General features: G+C 39.6%; 1 protein-coding gene across 1 annotated transcript in view; it reads right to left on the bottom strand.

Moving 5' to 3' along the window:
- Window positions 1-19456, bottom strand: part of ARPP21 (cAMP regulated phosphoprotein 21) — a 148953-nt gene that overhangs the window by 36411 nt on the left and 93086 nt on the right. Inside the window, exons 16-19 of the mRNA XM_087430687.1 lie at window positions 16369-16550; window positions 15356-15460; window positions 14120-14380; window positions 9972-10098 (exon numbers count right to left, since the gene is read on the bottom strand). Of these exons, the coding sequence (XP_087286813.1) occupies window positions 9972-10098; window positions 14120-14380; window positions 15356-15460; window positions 16369-16550 (675 nt within the window). The remainder of the gene's footprint in view (window positions 1-9971; window positions 10099-14119; window positions 14381-15355; window positions 15461-16368; window positions 16551-19456) is intronic.

Here is a 19456-nt window from a genome sequence, read left to right as displayed (position 1 = left end):
GGGTTTTTTAGATATTTTGACTCTACTCAGATTCTCTCCTAGGAAAACTTCACAGAAATGTCAGAGTTTTCAAAACACATAATTTATATGCTTTTTCTTGCCACCTTTCTTTCCTTGCCATCTCTAATCCAACTTTCTTTCTTTTTTTTAAAGAGCTATGCTTTCCACTTAATGATGCACAATATAATGAAAACAGATAATGCTATGATCTGTCTTACTTCCTATCTTTACAGAAACACAGAAATCCTAACCATAGCAGTAGTGCTTAACTGCATAACAAATGAATATGGAAACACCAAAAGATACATAAAATGCAAAGTGCTAAAGGAACTATTACAAACATGTTGATTAAACCCCTCTTCCTATAACCTCCTAGGGGACAGAGGGAATCAGGCCATCTATATTGTTTTGGGAACCTGCAAGATTTTCAGTACTAAAAATAGCATGATTTCTATTATTGCTCCTAATAACGCTAACCTTTCTCAAAATCCCAGCTTAATAATTCTCATTCCCATTTCTGTAATGGAATAATTAGATCAATTAATGAAAGAAACACATGAACACTTCCGTAGAAACCTTTTCCAGACTAATATTTTCAGAATAGCATGTTCCATAAGGATTTATCCATGTGACTTCCACTGATGTTAACAGAAATCAGACCATTGAGTCCTCATGTAACTCTTTGAGAATTTACCCCCTCTGCTTTTAGTAACATGATAATGCAGCCACCCAAAGTATGAATCTGCTTCCTTAGAGTTGTCGAGTGTAACAATTTTTGCACGCTTCTCTGATTATTGGTTATACATTTTTTCTCAAATTAAAAAAAGTATAGATTAATGGGGTTTTAAATATTAAAATGTATGGAAATTATATGTAGGATAATTAGATAAAAAAATATTTTTAAAAAATCATCAGATTTGGGAAAGGCAATTTAAGATGAAAAGAGAAAATCCCACTGTCTATAAATTAATGTATCTTACTGGTCACACTGGTATTCCAAATGCTTTCTATAGTTCTGATGTTCTCTCTCCCCACCTCCAGCCAACTCCCAGGAAGAAAAAAGTCAAAGTGAGGAATATCATAAGAACAAAGCAAGACAGAAGATTTTTTTTTAAAATAAAACCCCTCTCAATTACATTGACGTTGACTGCTTAATCAGTCAAGCTAAAAATACAGGATTTATTGTCAACTTTACTCAACTGCTCTGGTTAAATAAATTTATAGACTCCATTAAGGTACATTTTGCCCCATCGAAAATGTGTTTCAGAACAACATTAGATAGGCAATAATCTTCTTTCCTACTAGGAGCTGTTAATATGAACAATATATTATTACATCAGAAATAGTACTCCCATGAGAAAAAAAAATCTAAATACATTGCTGTTTATTAAACATCTATGCAGACCTATCAGAAAAGGAACTGTGGCTTTGGTCTATTTTCAAATATACACGTCACAGATAATTGTATCTTCTTGCCAGAGATGCCACCAAGTCGATTCCACTGCTGTGCATTCAGAAGGAAATGACAATGATTGAAGGAAAGAGCTGCCACCCACAAAGGGTGATGTAGATGTTCAGGGCCTGATTATTTCCTGCCATCCAAACACTTTCAAAACTAGTCACTTGAAATGAGTTTCAATGGGAGCATTATTACTTTAAATTTATAGAAATTCTCCAATTGCTAAGCACATGACAATCCAAACATACTGTACCCCTGAAAGTGGCCCAAAGGGTCTATGACATATCCCTTGGGTGTTTGAACTTTGAAAAATATTTATATTCCTTTGTTGATGTGAATTAGTTTGTTAGGCTGTCTTTCTACTTGATTTCATAATGTTTAACTACAGTTTTGCTCTTATTGATATTTGAGTTGGATGGCTGAGAGATTTCCATTGAGCCTTTTAAATCTTCACACATTCTCTCTTTTCTTCTCTCTCGCTCTCACGCACACACATACATACTTCCTGTACACACTAACATGAAAATAGGTACATATATTATTCATTCTTTCAACACTTATGGGTACCTGCTGTGTAGTAGAATCACGCTATATTTATTTTCTATCTCAAAATTTGGGTTTGTAAACATTAATGCATTAATTATAAATACTTTCTAGCTATAATTCATAAGATTATATATGCTGACTATGAAGTGTTAGATTTGTGCCTAAAATGCAAATAATGTCAAATCAAAGAGTGAATTTGGGGAGGCTCTTTCTCTTTGCAATAGCTTATGTACATGCCAGCAATGATTAAAAATGTACCATCTATTACATTGCTCTCGAGATGGTACACCAGCACCATCAGCATCACCAGGGAACGTGCTGGAAATGTAGACTCTCAGGACTCACCCCAGAACCACTGCATCAAAATATGCATTTGAAAAAGGTCCTGGGTGGTATATATACACATTAAAGTTTGATGCACTGGCTACAATAACCCTCTCCCAAATACCACAACATGTGATGGTAGGCACGGCATTTACAAGCTCTTGCTAGGAATCTTAAGAGGCCTAGAGTTGATCTGTGTGTGGAAGGGGCTGGAGGAAGCTGAATTGCTCTACCTAAAGAGATAGGAGGTATTTTGGATTTTTGTTCCAGAGAGGAACAGAAAAATCTAATGGCCTATTATACAGTTTATATTTCTGACAGGCTGACACCCTCCAACTCTACACTTCTTCATTGAAGAACTCCCTGCACACAAAAAGTTTTCTGTATGTGTAGAATGGAGGTTTGAATCAATGCAACCTATATCTTAGAGGTCAGCATGTCCCTGCCAGATTCCTGGGTTATACTGTTATCCTATCATCAGTTAGCAAAATTAAAAAACAGCGTCTACATTCCCTAACCTGGTTTCCTCTCTCTCACCATTCTTCTGTATGCTTTTATTAACATATATTTTAAACAAATTGCAACCTTCTTTATCTGCATCATTCTTTTCTCTGATTTAACTGGACAAGAGGAGGCCTGTTGAATGGCTTATTTCCATCCTCTGTATCAGGTCAGGGAAAGAGGATACTCTGAGAGGTGGGGAAGCTCCAACTGCTCTCTTATGAATGGGGAGGGGTGATAACATATCTCCACGTTATCTGGATGTTATTTTCACTCTTGTTTGTGCGCTCTCTTGACAACCTGCACGTGTTAGGTGGTACTGAGTTCATATAGTCAAGGGCAAAATCTCACAAGTCAGACTTTGTTAGCAAGAGTCAGCCTGCTGAGTGCCTGAAACCTGCATTCATTACTAAATCTGTAAATACTGAAGCACTAGAAGCCCCCTTTCTGGCTCTGATGAGAGAGACTCCACATTGGACAGAAGGTTGACCTTATACAGTTTCCTTATTTAGCAAAACTGAGTGTTTAAACTCCTTTTCTATTTCTACTAATTGTACCTCATGACGGCAGTTGAGCAGAGTGTAAGAGAAAGTCCAAGTGAGATTTATCTTAAATATAAGTGAAAAGAGTGAATAAAGAAGCTCAAAAACTTCTGAAGACCTCTACCACTGTCTCCTGCAAGAAATTCCAACTCTACTGTTGCAAGGCAGGTCAGAGCATCATTTACTCAACACAGAGACTGAAAGGAACAGAGCAGAAGTCAATTAAATATGCTTAGAGAAGCCCCAGAGAAGCTGCCTGGGGTTTCACAATCTGATGCATTTTTAAGATTTCCTTTTCATGGATTCCTTCTGAACTATAATTTGAAAAGCAAAACATTTGCATGGAAAATGCTCTATGAAACTGGCTTTTACCCAAAATGAATCATTTAGCAGATGGATGGGAGTGAGGGAGGGTGGGAGACGAAAGAGATTTTAAAAGGCAGAGGTGAAGCATCTCCACAGTTTTCAGAATCTACACCAAATGATTTACTGCAGTTATAACCTAATCTAATTTGAGGTTCAGTCATTTTGTTTTTCCCCATTCGTGCTCTGCTCTGCATCCATTTTATCTTTCTATTGTTCTATTTTCATGACATTCAGGAATACAGAATCTTCTGGTCTATTAGGATAGAACGAATAGAACTGTTGGACTGTCTATTGTAAACAGTTACCTACAACATTTTTCCACCTAAACTTAAAGTAATATTACTGGCACTGAGCAACAGTGTCGAAAGCCTGGCAAGTGAGAGACGTAGGCAGCAGCTTATAGGAACAGCTTAGCCAAACCCCACTGGTCAGAGAGCTTTTACTTTCCAGACTATTTCTATGGAATGCTTTTAACTTTTTTGGGAAATGAAACATTTCTTATTTATTTGGGAAAGAAACCAAATGATAACATGCTCTGAATAACTTCAAAGTCTCCCTTCCACTCTTGGATTTCAGGGATACTGGGGGCAACTTTGCCTTGAGGACTTGAGGAAGTCTTATATTCGGAGTCATGAATATCTGCCTCTCAGTTGCTGAGAAGTAGAAAATCAGCAAAAATCTAGAAGATCTGAACAACAAAATAAACTATCAGGGTTTAACGAACATATATAGAACATCCCACCCAACAACAGCAGAAGACTCAGTTTTTTCAAGTGCTTATGGAACATTCACCAAGGTAGATCACATCCCGGGCCATAAAACTGACCTCGAGAATATTACGAGAATTGAATTCATACAGAGTATGTTTGCTGACAATAATGGAATTAGCCTAGAATCAATAACAGAAATACAACAGGAAAATCTCCAAAGACTTGGGCATTAAACGACACACCTCTAAATAATCCATAGATCAAAAAGGAAATCTCAAAGAAAATAAAAAATATATTCAAATGAACAAAAATGAAAATACAGCAGAAAATAAAAATATGTGGGTCGCAAGGCTGAGAAGGAAACTTAGAGCACTAAATGCTTACATTAGAAAAGAGAAAAAGTCTCAAATCAATACTCTAACTTCCTTCCTCAAGAAACTACAAAGAGTAGAGCAAAATAAACCTAAATTGAGCAGAAGGAAGAAAATAATAAAGGTAAGAGCAGAAATCAATGAAATTGAGACAGTAAAACAATAGAGAAAATCAATGAAACAAAGAGATAGTTCTTGGAAAATATCAATAAAATTGATAAATCTAGGAAGACTGGCAAAACTAAAAAGAGGGAATTTTAAAATCACCAATATCAAGAATGAAACAGGGTATCACAACATATCCTGCAGCCATTAAAAGACTAATGAAGGAATACAACTAACTTTATACTCATAAATTCAACAACTTAGAAGAAATGGGCCAATTCCTCAATGACTACAAACTACCAAAACTCAGCAAGGATAAAATATGTAATCTGAATAGATCTATAACCTTTATGATTTGAATTCATAATTTAAAAGCTCCAGAATGATCTTCAAATAAGAAGTAATCCTTCTGAAAATCTCCAGGCCTAGATGGTTTCACTGGAGAACGCTATCAAACATTTGAAGAAGATATAGCACCAATTTTACACAATTTCTTCCAAAAAATAGAAAAGGGAGGAACACTTCCCAATTCATTTTATGAAGCCAAAATTATTCAGATACCAAAACCAGGATTTATTCAATTCCAAATGCCCATTTATAAAAGTGTATAGGACTTTACAAGCTCATTTTTGTTGCTTTTAGGACATGTCCAAAATTTTGGAAAGCCAAGACTGAAGCTTTTTAAGTCAAACTGAAAAGGGAATTTGGAGCTGGAGACATGATCTAAAAGGAATTCTTTTTTTTTTTTTTCCCCTTTCGAACATGTGATCTGTGCATAAATGTCTCATCTGCTCTCTGCTATTTATTAACCAGTTCTGCCACGTGATCTGGAACACCATGGTGAGGTGAGAAGCGTTAAGTCCAGGGCTCCTGATGTGCTCTGCTATTAAGCTAACCTGTGTACTTGAATAATTAATTAAATGTTTTCTGCCTCTGTAACGTGGGCATGCTGGTTTAGTTCCAACATGCTATTTTCTATGAGATCATCCAAACCAGTAAATAAAGACAAAACTAGTAACTGTGTTTATGTTGTTACGATAAAGTAGTTAACACACAGGCTTAAAACCACTCCAGCCTCAGTGCTCCTCCCCACTAGATCAGCCTTGGGACCCAGAGTAACTTATTTCACCTCTCTGAGCAACATCCTCCCCGTCTGTAAAACAGGGGTGCTAATAGCTATTATTTCCCTTGTAAATATGTGGTGGGGATTAAACAATGCAATGTTTGTAAATACTTAGTATAGTCACTAGCCCATAGGAGATCCTGAACTGATGGTGGATATAAATAGTCAGGTGTCCCATAATGACGTTTTGGTCAATGATGGACCGCATATACGACAGTGGCCCCATAAGATTATTACCGTATAGCCTAGGTGTGTGGTAGGCTATACCACCTAGGCTTGTTTAAGTATACTCTATGATGTTCACACAATGATGAAATTGTCTAATGACGTGTTTCTCAGAACATATCCACATCATTAAGTGACACATGACTGTACTGCTAACATTTTTGTGGCCTCAAAGATGTTATTAATCAAGTAAAACAATAGTGACATGAGTATTAAATAAAAGTGATATGATAATTGACTACTAAAATAAACCTAAACATTAAGGCATGAAAGGTTTATTTATCAGCACTTCATTTCAATATTTGACCACTGAGAAAAATCTGTTCTCAAGTAAGACACTCTCACTTCCAAGTCTTTCAAAGCCAGAATGATTTGAAAACTATAGTCTTTTTAGTTATAACCTGATAACTGCCTTTCTATGCAGTCTTGGGTTATCAGCAATTGCATCACATGGAAAATTGTCCCCTCCACTTTTGGGGATACCTGATAAAGTCAAATTGACAGTAAACAATATTTCCCACTAGAGACATTTCTATATTAAATGTTTTTATTTTCCTTGCACAGGTAGCTACAAAATCCAAATATCACTGTGCAAATATACCATTTAATTTCTCAAAATTTCTTAACATTAATGGCCTTTATTTATGATCACCACCAGCAAGCCTTCTTCTTCCACAGGCTTAGCACATTTATCATCCACTAGTGGAGTAAAGACTACAAAATCACCAAGAAGAAGACCTTATGTCCCGCTACTGGGCCTCAGTGTAACTCAAGTGTCCTATTTAACCAATTGCCGAATATTGAATTCACTTTATAAAAATTCACTGTGTATAGTTTTAAGGCCTAGGAAAAATGTAGTAACTTACAGAAATTTCAATTCTGCCAAGAATGCAGGAGAAGGAAGAGATAATTTCATTGCAATTAAATAAAGATTAAGAACAGTGCTAAGAAGCAAATTGGGATTAAAATCTCATTTGGCTATAACTGACATAATTTTTTCCCACTCTAATGCTCAATCATGTGATAGCTGAGTTTACTATGATACAATCTGGTGTCAGTACCAGATGAAGATGGGGGAGGGTCAGATCCAGGATGCAAGACTGCTGGAGAGAGGAGGAAGAGTGAGTCAGGGCTTCCCTGTGGGATGGCACCATGCCAACAGTGGCCCAGAGGTCAACTTAAAGATAGAGAAGATCTATCTTCATACTCCTCTAGAAAACACAACTTGTATAGTTATCCAAAGAGACTCTTTCCTCTATGAGATAGTCCACTGACATAGGGTTGCTTCCCCAAATAACTCCGCCATGTCCCTTTGGGAAGTCTCTGATAGTGTCACTAAGCTCAGCAAAAGGTCTCCCAGCTGTAGGGCCTGGAGCCTCCACACATTGTCACAGAGCCATTGCATGAGATGGGTTTCCTAGATTTTATTAGCAGAGGTGATTCTCAGTGAGGTCAGGGTACACCATCTGCCTTCCCAAACAGTCAGTCAAATCAGCACCGCAGTGGAAACTGCATGGGACTTTAGGCTCGACCTCAAATGTGGTGGGCACAGAAACTCGGAGCTCAAAGGTCTCAGTCTGCATGTGTATACTGATGTTGTCACTTCTGGGGATGATACTCTTCATATATCATTTCCCTTTTCTCATCTCCCCACTCCCCATAGACCCCATTAGCTGCCACTCACTTCCTTGACACCTGAAGCACTTGCTTCTATTTTGAGCATGATACTGACTTAGAATGCATTCTTTAATTACAGTGTCATGATCTCAGCTTGGGGGGGTCATTTCCATGGTGATACAGGAGCATGGGACAAGTTGAAGCCACCAGGTTGCTATGAAATGTAGTTGGGCCCAGTTAGGTCCCTCTGAGATTGGGAGGGTGGTTTCTGCATCCCTAAATTCTGCCACAATGTTTTTAAAAAGAGTTAAAAAATGTCACACGTATTCTCCCTTGTGTTGCCACTCATCAGTGAAGTTAGTGGAGAGGAGTCAGTGGGAAGCCCCGAGGCTTGTTCTAAATCTAATTCTGTTGCCCAGTTAACATGTTTATCCAACTTTCTCAGCCCCTCACACAGACTCAGAGTTTACAGGTTCAGTGGATTCCAGCACGTTAGTAAGTACATTCCTGTATATGAACTACATGCTTTAACACAAGACTGAAATATCTCTTTACAAAACTGTCAAACAATGGCACTAAGCTAAATTTTTATAAAATCATAATTAGATATCTGCATCTTTCTTCTTCTAAAGGCATTGGTAACCAAAAGGAAAACTTTGCTATAGCCTCTGGACCAATAGTTAGGTGATTAAAAAATAACTCTTTGGTAACGTTAGCATAAGAAAATAATACAGTTCAGAATGCGAAAAACACACTCCTACAGTATATATCTAAATTGGTAGCACTGTTACCACCAAAAGATAAAGATAATAATATTTTCCAACAATCAGAGAAAATACGGCCAAATGCTTTTCTTAAAATAACCAATAACATGAAACTCTTTTGTGTTCTTATTACTGTAAAAGTGTAAAGTCAATTCAGAGGTCAAAATATATTCTTCCCCAAACTAATAGAGTGTTGAAACAAGACAAAGTCTGGTTGGCTGCTATACATTTCTCTAACACCTCTCCCACAGACTTTAAATAGGTCATGAGATGAACTAAAGAACGTATATATATCCGCAATACAGAGGAATTTAATTATTTCTCCAAACTGACAAAATGATAGCAGTGCTGTGTCAGTATTCTTAGGGTGTCTGTTATTAATATTAATCCTTGGCAAGGATTATGCTCTTTGCCATAGCTTATAAAAGTGATACATCTCCTACATATAACATACATATATCTGTACCTACTATATATGCATGTACATCTATTCAGTGCAGAAATCAGATGACAGGTGACAGAGCAGGCAGTTAGGAGCAGCACATGCTTTAACACGACCTACTTACGGAAGGCAGAGTCCCCAGTCAGGTGGTCTTCGGCATGACAGTTAGCAGTTTTCCCTGCAGTGTGGTCTGCAGGAAGAACGCAAACCTCTCTCTAGCGCAAGTCACTCAGCCCTGCTGGCTTCCTGCTGCTCTCTGGGTCACGGCATCCCATTAGGAGTGTGACACAGTAGGGAAAGAGACCGGTTCACTGTGAGACCTGCTACTCACTCTCGTACAGTGCATCGGCCCCCCTTCCCACTGCACAGTGGCTGCCGAGCTCTGGCCGGGAGGCGTGTGGCCCTCGAGAAAGGGAGCCATGGAGTCAGAGTTCCACCAGGATACCGGCTGCAATGTCAGTGGCCTTCATCTGAAGACAGTGCTTTTTAGGATGGTGTAGAAACAACCAATTTGGTTCCCTAGCCTTAGGAACGGGGGAGGAATTCTCTTTAAGTTGAAAAGGAAGAAAAAGTATAATCTAGGAAGATAGGGATGTGGTTAGCTCTCTGCTTTAAAAGAAACTAAGAAGATCCAAAAATAATTTATAGAGACTGCGTTTAGCATGCCTGGGATGCTGGAGTGGCGTGGGCTTCACCTTCTTGTACCTGTTACTTTTCCGCAGATAGTAAATCAAATGTTCTGTATCTTCTCCGGGTAAGGGAAATGAGCCAATTTAAATTGCCAAGCTCGGATACTCATCCAAAGAGGACAGCTGAGAGATTTACGTGCAAAAATAACTGGGTTAGAGGATAAAATGGGAAACGGATTCTAAATACCTGCTTGCTGTGCTGCCTGCGGCATCTGCTGACCCCTCTGAGCACTGTACTGAACTGAGGCCATGGGCCGGTACTGCTGCGTGGTTGAGGTAGGGTACTGACCAGATGGATAATAATATACGGGCATCTGTGGAAGAAAGGGAAAAACAGCAAGGAACGAGAACTGTGCATTAAATAACATTTTTTAAACACAAAATATATGGTCATTTTATGATGTAATGTGATTGTAGTAGATTGGTGGCTATATTAAAAATAGCCACCAAAACTTCTCCCATGCCTGTGTATGTGTGTGTGTATGCTACTCCACTTACAAAGTGGTGAAATCTGTTCCCCAAGCCCTTGGATCTGAGCTGGCTCTGTGATCTGCTTTGACCAACGCCATGAAGCAGAAATGATGACTTCTGAGACTTGCAAGCCTGATCCTTAAGAAGACTTGCTGCTTCCACATTTGCAGGAGGGGAGCCCAGCCACCAGGAAAAGAAGTCCAGGCTATCTTGCTGGAGAAAGAGGCCAGGTGGAGAATAGAGGCACCCCAGTCGACAGGCTACACCAACGTTCTGGCATGTGAGTGAGGCCATCTTGGATCTTCCAAGTGAAGCCCTTGAGCCCCAGCTAAGCCCTGAGCCAATACCACATGGAGCAGAGATGAGCCATCCCTACTGAGTCCTGCTAAAATTGCTGACTTAGTTGTGAACAATACAGTGCTTGTTGTTTTAAAACACTGAATTTTGTGTTTTTTAAATGAAACAAGAGTGAATAAAAGTCATCTAGAACAACAAAAAATTTATGGTAGTTTTAAACATTATATCTAACTTGAATTGTTTTTTTAATGGAAACACAGGTGAAATATGAAAACTGCTGATCTCTAGCCTAAAAGAAGAAGAGAATGAGACTATAAAATATGGTAAAGTCTATCAAAGCAGTTTGCAGAGTGATTGGCACATAGCCAGGATCCAAAAAATTTATGTTCAATCTAAAAAGGGAAATATGTTAAAAATATTGTTTATGTCACCTTCTGCCACTTTCTAATGACTGAGAATGGTTGCAAATATTCTAATAACTTCCAATAAGATTCAAATCAAACGTCTCCCGATCTGGAAAGACTTCCTTGCTTGCTTCAGGTCATTTATATTAAGGCTATTTTCTTACTAATCTTCATTATTTTTAATCTCCAGGCCTCTGACTTTTCTTCTATCATATTCTTTAAAGTACAAACAGAGGCACACCAGTACACAGCCTACAAGTATTATATATACAGAATAAATTTACGAGCCACCTGTTTGAGAGCTGTAATTTTTATGGCTATTTTATTTTCTGATTTGTTCGTGTCGAATACAAGAAACACTTTTCTGGTTCAATTTTGCTATAGAAACACATGTAGCATGTTTTCCTGCCTTAGGACAAAGTAGGAACTAAGATAACTTAGTTTGTGTGGATCTGTGGCTCTGCAATCCCATGGAATCATTATGAGTTATAACTCGGATTAACAATGTGGATATCCAAGGGGAAGAGGCTGAATGAGTCTGAAGCAAACACAGTCAGTATCTGGCAACTAACTAATTTATTGTACGCATTGTTTATAGTGATTTGATCTTACTATTTCCCCATCTCTTTGTAAGGCAACTTATAAAAATAAAAACTTAAATAATTCTGGAGTAATAGTAGGTTTTCATTATGTTCTGGCACATGGTGGTGCTATTAAAGATTACTACCAGCATACATCAGATGCTTCCTAATATTAAGAATAAGAACAACGATTATCTAATTTATTCATCAGCATTATATTTATATGTCTTTTAGGAAGAGTAGCATTTTGTTCCTTTAGGAACAACTGTGTCTTGATTCAATGTAAGCTCACAAATGTGTTATCTAATCCTTGCTCTCTCTTTTCTTCTTCATTCAATATGAAACATGAAAATACCCTTAGGGATGAGGGACAGAGTTCAAACACTTGAAAATTTCCTAATGAGCACTAATGGTTTAGATAAAGGTACAATTTCTTGTTAGGAAAAAAAAAAAGAAAGAGAGAGAGAGTGCCTCATTTTTAGTAGTTAGTTGTTTTGTTGTGATCTTGTTTTTTCTCCCAGTCCTACCTTCTTTGATACCCTGACCAGCTGTGCCAGAGGTTTGGTCACTTCTGGCCAGCACCTCCCCAAGGTGGAGCATGGGCCAATTCTCCGGAATTACAGCCCCAATCATATGGAGCAAGTGGGAAATGGACACTTAGCTCATCCTCATGCTCCCTCATGGAGAAAAGGAGCTGAGCTGGGCTAAGACCAGTATGAAAGGTTGGATGAGAGAAAGGGGAAGGGAGAAAGGAGGAAGGACAGCCCAAAAAGGAGGAAATGTGTATTTTCAAACAGCTATGTTAAAATATGGAGAATCAAAATATGACAGGATTAAAAGAAGAAAGAAATGAATGAGAGAAAGAAGAAAAACTATAAAAAATATGCACTTCTCCCACTTCCCTTCTTCAAATCTCTTTGCCTTGTTCCTGTTGCCAGCTTCACCCCTCCAGTGGGCATTCAGAAAGCACACGAGACAAGGTAGACAAAATTGACCTTCAAGGTCATTAAGGAGGCTCATTCTCTGCATAAATTTAACATATATGTCCATGAACTGTATCTGAAGTTCTTTTCATTGTTCTATAGTTGAGTAATCAGGTTTTAAAATGTTTACTAAATTGGAAATCACTATCGGTTATATCCTACACTCTTGTCTGTGGTTCTTTTAAAAAGAAGTTCATGGATATCCAGATTGATCACGAGCCATGAATGTCTGTTTTGTCTTTTTTTCTTCCCTCCCTCTTTCTATTTTTAAATCTATTGAAGAGGGAATGAAAGCATTTCTGTTGCAGACACACCAGGAGTTCTGAGTTGTCTTTGCTCTTGCCTTGCACTAATACCGAAATTCCTTCATTAAGGAATGACGCTTTTTAAAAAATCTTCCATTAAATATTCTGCCAGCTCTTCTCTTTGACAGCAGAAATGAATAAAAACACTTAGATGCTATTTAGGCTAAAAGAACTAAACTGTTTTTTTTCCCAATAATTAAACTTAACATTTAATTTATTAGTAAAATAATTAATATATTAATGAGGCCCTTTCTCCAGTAACTTAAAATTATTTTTCACATCTCCCTGAATCCTCCTAGGCAAGAGACATTACAGAGAAGGGAACTGAAGCTGAACTATTAATTAATCACTCAAGATAAAATGAACAACTGGGCGAAAATCATTTCATGGTAGAGGGTTCTTGCATGGCTTGAAAAGAAAATAATTTATTCAAGATGTTAAGGCAGTGAAACAAATGATGCAAAGGTGACACTGTACTTTAAACAGCTCAACCAATGCAATATTTCATAATTAGGATGGAATTTACTTGGGATGTGTGTGCCTTGAGAATGGACCAGAAAATGACTCTGTGCATTTTATATCTTGACAGTAATCACTTGCAATATTCTGCAAGGGATACCCAGGAGAGCACCAGAGATGTTTGGTGGTGAAGAGTTAACACATAATCAGTCTTTGAGAAGACAGTAAAAATCAGTGATCTGTGGTGTCTTACATGCTCAAGTCAATTAAATATGATTAATGGCTACCTGTGAGAGCACACAGGAGCTTTGCTTCCCTCTAGGGAATGGAAAGGACAGTGGATGCTGGCTTATTTTTCCTTTATATTCATAGAGGAGCTCCTGCCTGGAGCACCAGATTAGCTCCAGAAAATGCTTATGAATGGATAAGAAAGGAAAGGACACATTTCCAGAACAGCAGCAAGAGAGAGCTGAAAGTCCCCCAGGAGCAAGGGCTTCCTCTACCCTAAGGCTTTCCCCTCCTAGGCAATCAATCCAGTGAGCAGGACATCACACTGGAGGGAATGCTTTCCTATGGCCTCTGTACCAGCTGCCTGGAAAATGGGATATTCCTCCACTGGACCAGGACATTGGGTCCATTTCATTAAACTTACTTTCTGAGCCTCAAGACTTTGCATAATTGATGAATAGGACAGACCAGGTCCTGTAGGTGAGGAATATCAGTATGGACTAGAACGCAAGACAGGTTGACCTGGTGATATTCTACCTGGAATACAGAGGTCAAAATGCACCACGAATCAGCTATAGGTCACAGGTGTGAGAAAAAGCACATTTACCTGTGTAGGTGGAGGCTGTTGCACAAATCCTTGTGGTGAGGGAGGGGGCTGGAGGACTTGTTGGGAGATGGGAGGTCCAGAGCCTGAGAACCCCCCTGTAGGGAGCTGCTGGCTGGTGGAGGCGATGACATAGCTTGGCTGTTGGGTTGGCTGTGGTATGAGGGACGGCGGGTAGACAGGACCAGATGGGGGCTCAGGAGTCTCTCCTGAGGATTGCCGGCTCAGGTTCATCTGGCTGAACTGTGTCGCCACATCATCTCTCTGCAAGGCCACAGAAATAAACGAGGAAATCAGAAAGATCAGCTTAGTAATGGGAGAGGCACACAGAGGCAGACACGGGCCACATGCTTGTTGTGGGCGAGGGAGGGAGTACAATTTGGAAAAAAAATAAAACGAAGGAATTCTCCAGGCAGAACAACAAGGGAACATAACAAGAAAAAACAGATTTAATCATCCCGAGGATCAGAGATGGTAAACAATTTGACCCAAATCTCCCTCTTTCAATGGAAACAAATTATTATTTTTTCACTAAGGGATCGGGCTCCTCAGGATGGTGCTGAGGCAAGAAGGGCTTGGTGTTCTGTCCTTAAAGGTCAGCTGGTCTTCCCAGCAGCAGCCACAGGATCTGCCTTCTGGAGAGAGAGGCAGAACCGCTCGTTCTCATCATCACTCATTGCTGCTGCAAAGATGGAGCCAGGACTGGGGCATCAAGATGCTGGGTGGGATTTCATTCGTATAATAGGGAGTATTTCTTCACTGGCCTGGCCTGAAATTTAGGGGCAATGCTCACTCTTGTTGTCCAAAAGGACCTAGTACAATGAGGGGAAATGAAAGGGAATTGTGGGATTGGGGTGCTAGGGGAGCACCTATATCAGGAGCATGGGTAATGATGGTTACCATCTCAACACTGACTTGAAGAGATTTCCCAAACCCTCATGCCAGGTTCATGTGACTTTCTGCTTCTGACTTCTAATTCTGAGGGCATTCAATTCCTACTTAGCTGGTAAACTGTTAAAAGAGTATCAGAATGCAGAAGTACTAAACATGGGACAGAAGAGAGAAAGGAAACCATTACTATGGAGATGGGTTGCAATGTTCTGGAATGAGATCTTCCCACACACACCTCACAGTCAGCCCCGGGCACCCACCCCACGCCAGCCAGCCCTGCACAGGAAAGTAGTAAAACCAGCGAATATGCTCTCCCAAGGCAAAAGTCATCCAGATATAATACAGTACCAGGGGGAATTGCTGCGTTGGAGACACAGGCAGGAGATGCTGGGGAGGAAAAGAGACTGCTGGATATTGCACTGACTGGGAGGAAGCCTGCAGCCCCTGGACAGACTGGAGGAAAGAAAAAGCTGATCAGGTAACAGGGAAACACTAGGGGTTGAAATCCCAGAGGCAAGCGTCATATCTGAAGCATACCACTGTCCCTTACAGGTCCTCTTGGCTTCATGCACTCCAGAGAGGAGAACCAGCCACCAATGGAAAGTCAAAGCCATGCAGCCCAGAGCCAGCCAGGCTTGGGGCAGGGGAGAGGCTTGTGTGCCCAGAGTGAACACTCCTTTAAGAAGTTACTGTGGTACATTTCATGTTGTTGCTGTTGGTTAGATCGTCTGGGTCTAAAAATATTGTCCAAGGACTAAGAAGTAAGGACAAAAATATTTAAAACGAGATTCTCTCCGGCAACCTACCTGGAACACTTCAGGTTTCCGTGGACATTTCCATGTGTTGCCCTAGGAAAGTAGGGCAGTTCTACATCTTTCTAAGGGGTGTGTACAGCCCGGCCACCTTGGAATTAACTGACTTCTGTTCTTCCCGTGGATAAAGACTATAATACTGACTGTTTGCAGACATGAGCACTTGGTCTGTGTTGGGAATGGGTGAGCCAGACGGTACAAAGTCCTGGATGGGATTATGAATTCAATCCCCAAGGCAGGCTCCTTGGTACATAAAAATAGCATCTAGATCTAAGAAAAATCTAGTCATTCCTTTTCCCTGGTACCATGCCCTCACCATGAAAGTTAATCAGATGGGGCACTTATCTATAGCTAAACTTAAGGACCCACATGAAATCCCATCAACCTGCAATCAAGGACTTTAGGCTGCCAGGTTTTATTTATGGGGCTGAGTGGATGGGGCGGCACTGATGGAAAATATCCTGTCTTCCTGATGCACTGCTGCTCTAAGGACTGTGCAGCCTTTGTCTCAGAGAACTTCTCCTCCCTGCCTTCCAACCAGCTCCTTACCTGAGTGACCAGGGTGCCTGCCATTTGCGGCTGTGGTGGCTGGACCTGCTGCTGTGGCTGAGGAGAGGGCTGCTGCTGTGGCTGCTGCTGGGACTGCCCCACCATCGTGCTTCGCAGGGGCTGCTGACTTGCTGGGGGGTTGTATATTGCAGGGGTTCCATCGGGATTCACAAAGGGCTGGCCTGCAATGGAATCATAGCTTGGTCCAGGTGAGCTTCTCCATCTCTCCTTTGGCAGAAAGAACCACTCTGATAGATACTTAAAAAGCAACCTAAAGTAAAGGGGCAGGGCAGTGGAAATCCAGGACATCTGAACCGTCGCCAATGTGAAGACTTGACTGTTTATGACCCATCTGGTTAAGCTAGATAACAATGTAAGCCCAGAGCAATTTAAGAAGCAGCAAATAAATTCCATCACCTTCAGGGAGATTTGCCAAAGCTAGGTGCATCCGTGTACAGCGGCACCCGGAGGAGAAGGCCCGCAGAGAAGAAATATTCACAAAGTGATGTGTTTTGCTGCCTCGCACCTCACGCCGTCAGTGAGATAATACACACCAAGAGAGGGCAGCTTTCTATTTACACAACTCTGGCTCCATTCGGTTGCACATTATTTACCAATACATTTGTTTTGCTTCCCCTAGCCTCGTTACCCATTCAGAATCATTATCGGTTCCACAAATATATAAGCAGAACATAACACATCCATTCAATCACTCCTCTAAATAGACACAACCAGGAATACACAGAGGTTTTGATTTTAAAGATGATGCATAATAAACTCATCACAGAATCCTCTTATAATGGTGAAGCAAATATACATTATTTTGCCTTTTGAGATAATGGCATGATTCACTACTATTATTACTACTTTTTGAAGAGTATGTTATAGTTTACAAAATAATATCATTGGAGCCTCATCATGATTCAGTGAAGAAGGAAGGTGTCATCTCCTTATGTCTCAAAAGAGGAAATGAAGACGCACCAGAAAGGGTATAGCAATAAGGAGTGAAGGGAGGAGAGGAAAAGGCAGCAAACAAAAGAGAGAGAGGAAAGGAGAGAACAAATGGGTTTCCAATGTGGCGGGCACCTCATATGCATGATTTCAGCTGTCCCAACACCACCACAGATATGCAATCTCATTCCATTTTGGAGGTGAGAAAATTAGGGCTTAGAGGGCCAAGCAACTTATTCAGAAATACAAAAAACATTATGAGAAAACCAAGAAATGACTCTGGTCGGTATGACTCCAAAGTCCACTCACTTCCCGTTACACCAAGTAACTTAAGTGAATTATTCAAGTTTACATGACGAGTACATGGTACAGTGAGGGGCCATGAAAAAATCCAATCGTAATTGAAAAGTATTAATCAATGCATAAGAATTCAGGAGGGGGCGGCCATGTTTCAAGGTGGAATCGCACTCAGGATTGGTAGATAAAGAATGAGAAGAATCAGAATATGGGGGAATGGATTGGCAAAGAGTTTGTGGAACTGTTTGTGAGTCCTTTCTTTCCTTTTCCACAATCCCCACAACTCTGTTGGAAAAGGAGCAGTAGGAATGTTTGCCCCAGGCTGAAGCCATGGAAATATTCTCTAGGAAGCTGAGCAAATTGCCTGGAAGGAGTAGAACTCCCAGAATGGGGTGGTGTCTTGGAGGACAGTCTTCCTCCTCTTGGCTTTAAGGTGGTGGCAGAGGCAGCTTGGTGAGTTCTTCCCAAGCACATATTCTAAAGCCTCTCCTTATACTGTTCGGTATGCAGGGCATGCATGAGCACTCTTATCCAGGGTAAGCAGCATGCAACATCCAAGAAAATCAGCCTTGTGGTTTAATAATATATATGAAGAACAACAAAATTTGTGAGGAAAATTAGCAACAAAAAGGAATAGGACAGACAGAGAAAACATAAAAACTGCCCCAAAGGAAACAATATTCTAGTGAAAAAAAAGTATGATATTGAACAACAAGAACAGACTGTTATAAAATGAGAGTTAAGCTCATTAGCTAATATATGCTAAGTGAAAGAAATCAGTCCCAAAAGGGCTGCTACAGTATAATTCCATTTCTATTACATTCAAGATCAGGTAAAACTTAGCAATGGTAATAGAAGTAAGAATAGTGCCCTATGAGGGGGCACAAGGGAATCTACTGGGAGACTAAACATGTTCGATGTCTCTTTCTGGGTGGTGTTTACAGAGGTGTTCACATATGTAAATATTTACCAAGGCTATACATAGAATGTGTGCAGATCATGCATGTCATGTGTGTATTTTATAAATTACATTAAGAAAGTAAATTGGAATAGGTTGGGGAGGCAAACGCTGATGTTGTAGTGAAGCCAAACAAAAGGCTCACAGGTCAACAACAATGGACTGACTTCAGCTCAACTAGGAACTGTAATGGGTGCTTAGCATTCCCATTACCCAAATCTTCAGATCAAATATATTCATGTGTATTCAGCAAGAAATCTCAAATGCTGCATATTTATGAACATACCTGCCAGACCTAAGGAAGTTCTGACAACAGTTTCATAAGCAATCACAATGTGCTGTGATGGAAAAGCAAATGTGCTAGAATTATATTAACAGAACGACTAAATTTAGAGGTGTTTTTTTTTTTTAATCTGCTTCATAGAGACTTGCTTTCCTATCACTGTCATTTAATTTTACCTACATTTTATTGTTTTATATTCTTTTTCTTTTTTAAAAAAAAAAATTTCTTCTGGATTTAAAGTCTGCAACATGTTTTTCCTCCAAAAATTAGCAATTTTGCAAAAGATGAAAAAATAGTTCAATTTTCAAAAATTGATCATCCCATTTAGTGTTCTAATCCTTAGTTCCCTCCCCCCCTTTTTTTGGTACCTTAAAAGATAAGAGGAAAATTTTAGGTAACATTTAAAAAAAAATCTTCACAGCAACTTCATATGAAACCATTTCAAAATCAGTCTCACTCTGTGCTTACACACATGCACACACACACACACACGCACATAAAGATGGAAAATAAAAAGAAAAGGATCTTTACTATATTCTATATTCTATGCAAGTTTTGATTTACAGTGAGAACTAAGGAAGTGTGAAAAACTGACCATA

The sequence above is a fragment of the Ceratotherium simum genome, chromosome 5, assembly GCF_057802395.1.
Source record: "Ceratotherium simum simum isolate JZ-2026a chromosome 5, ASM5780239v1, whole genome shotgun sequence".
NCBI classification, from domain to species: Eukaryota; Metazoa; Chordata; class Mammalia; order Perissodactyla; family Rhinocerotidae; genus Ceratotherium; species Ceratotherium simum.
This window is presented reverse-complemented; position numbering and strand designations above follow the sequence as displayed.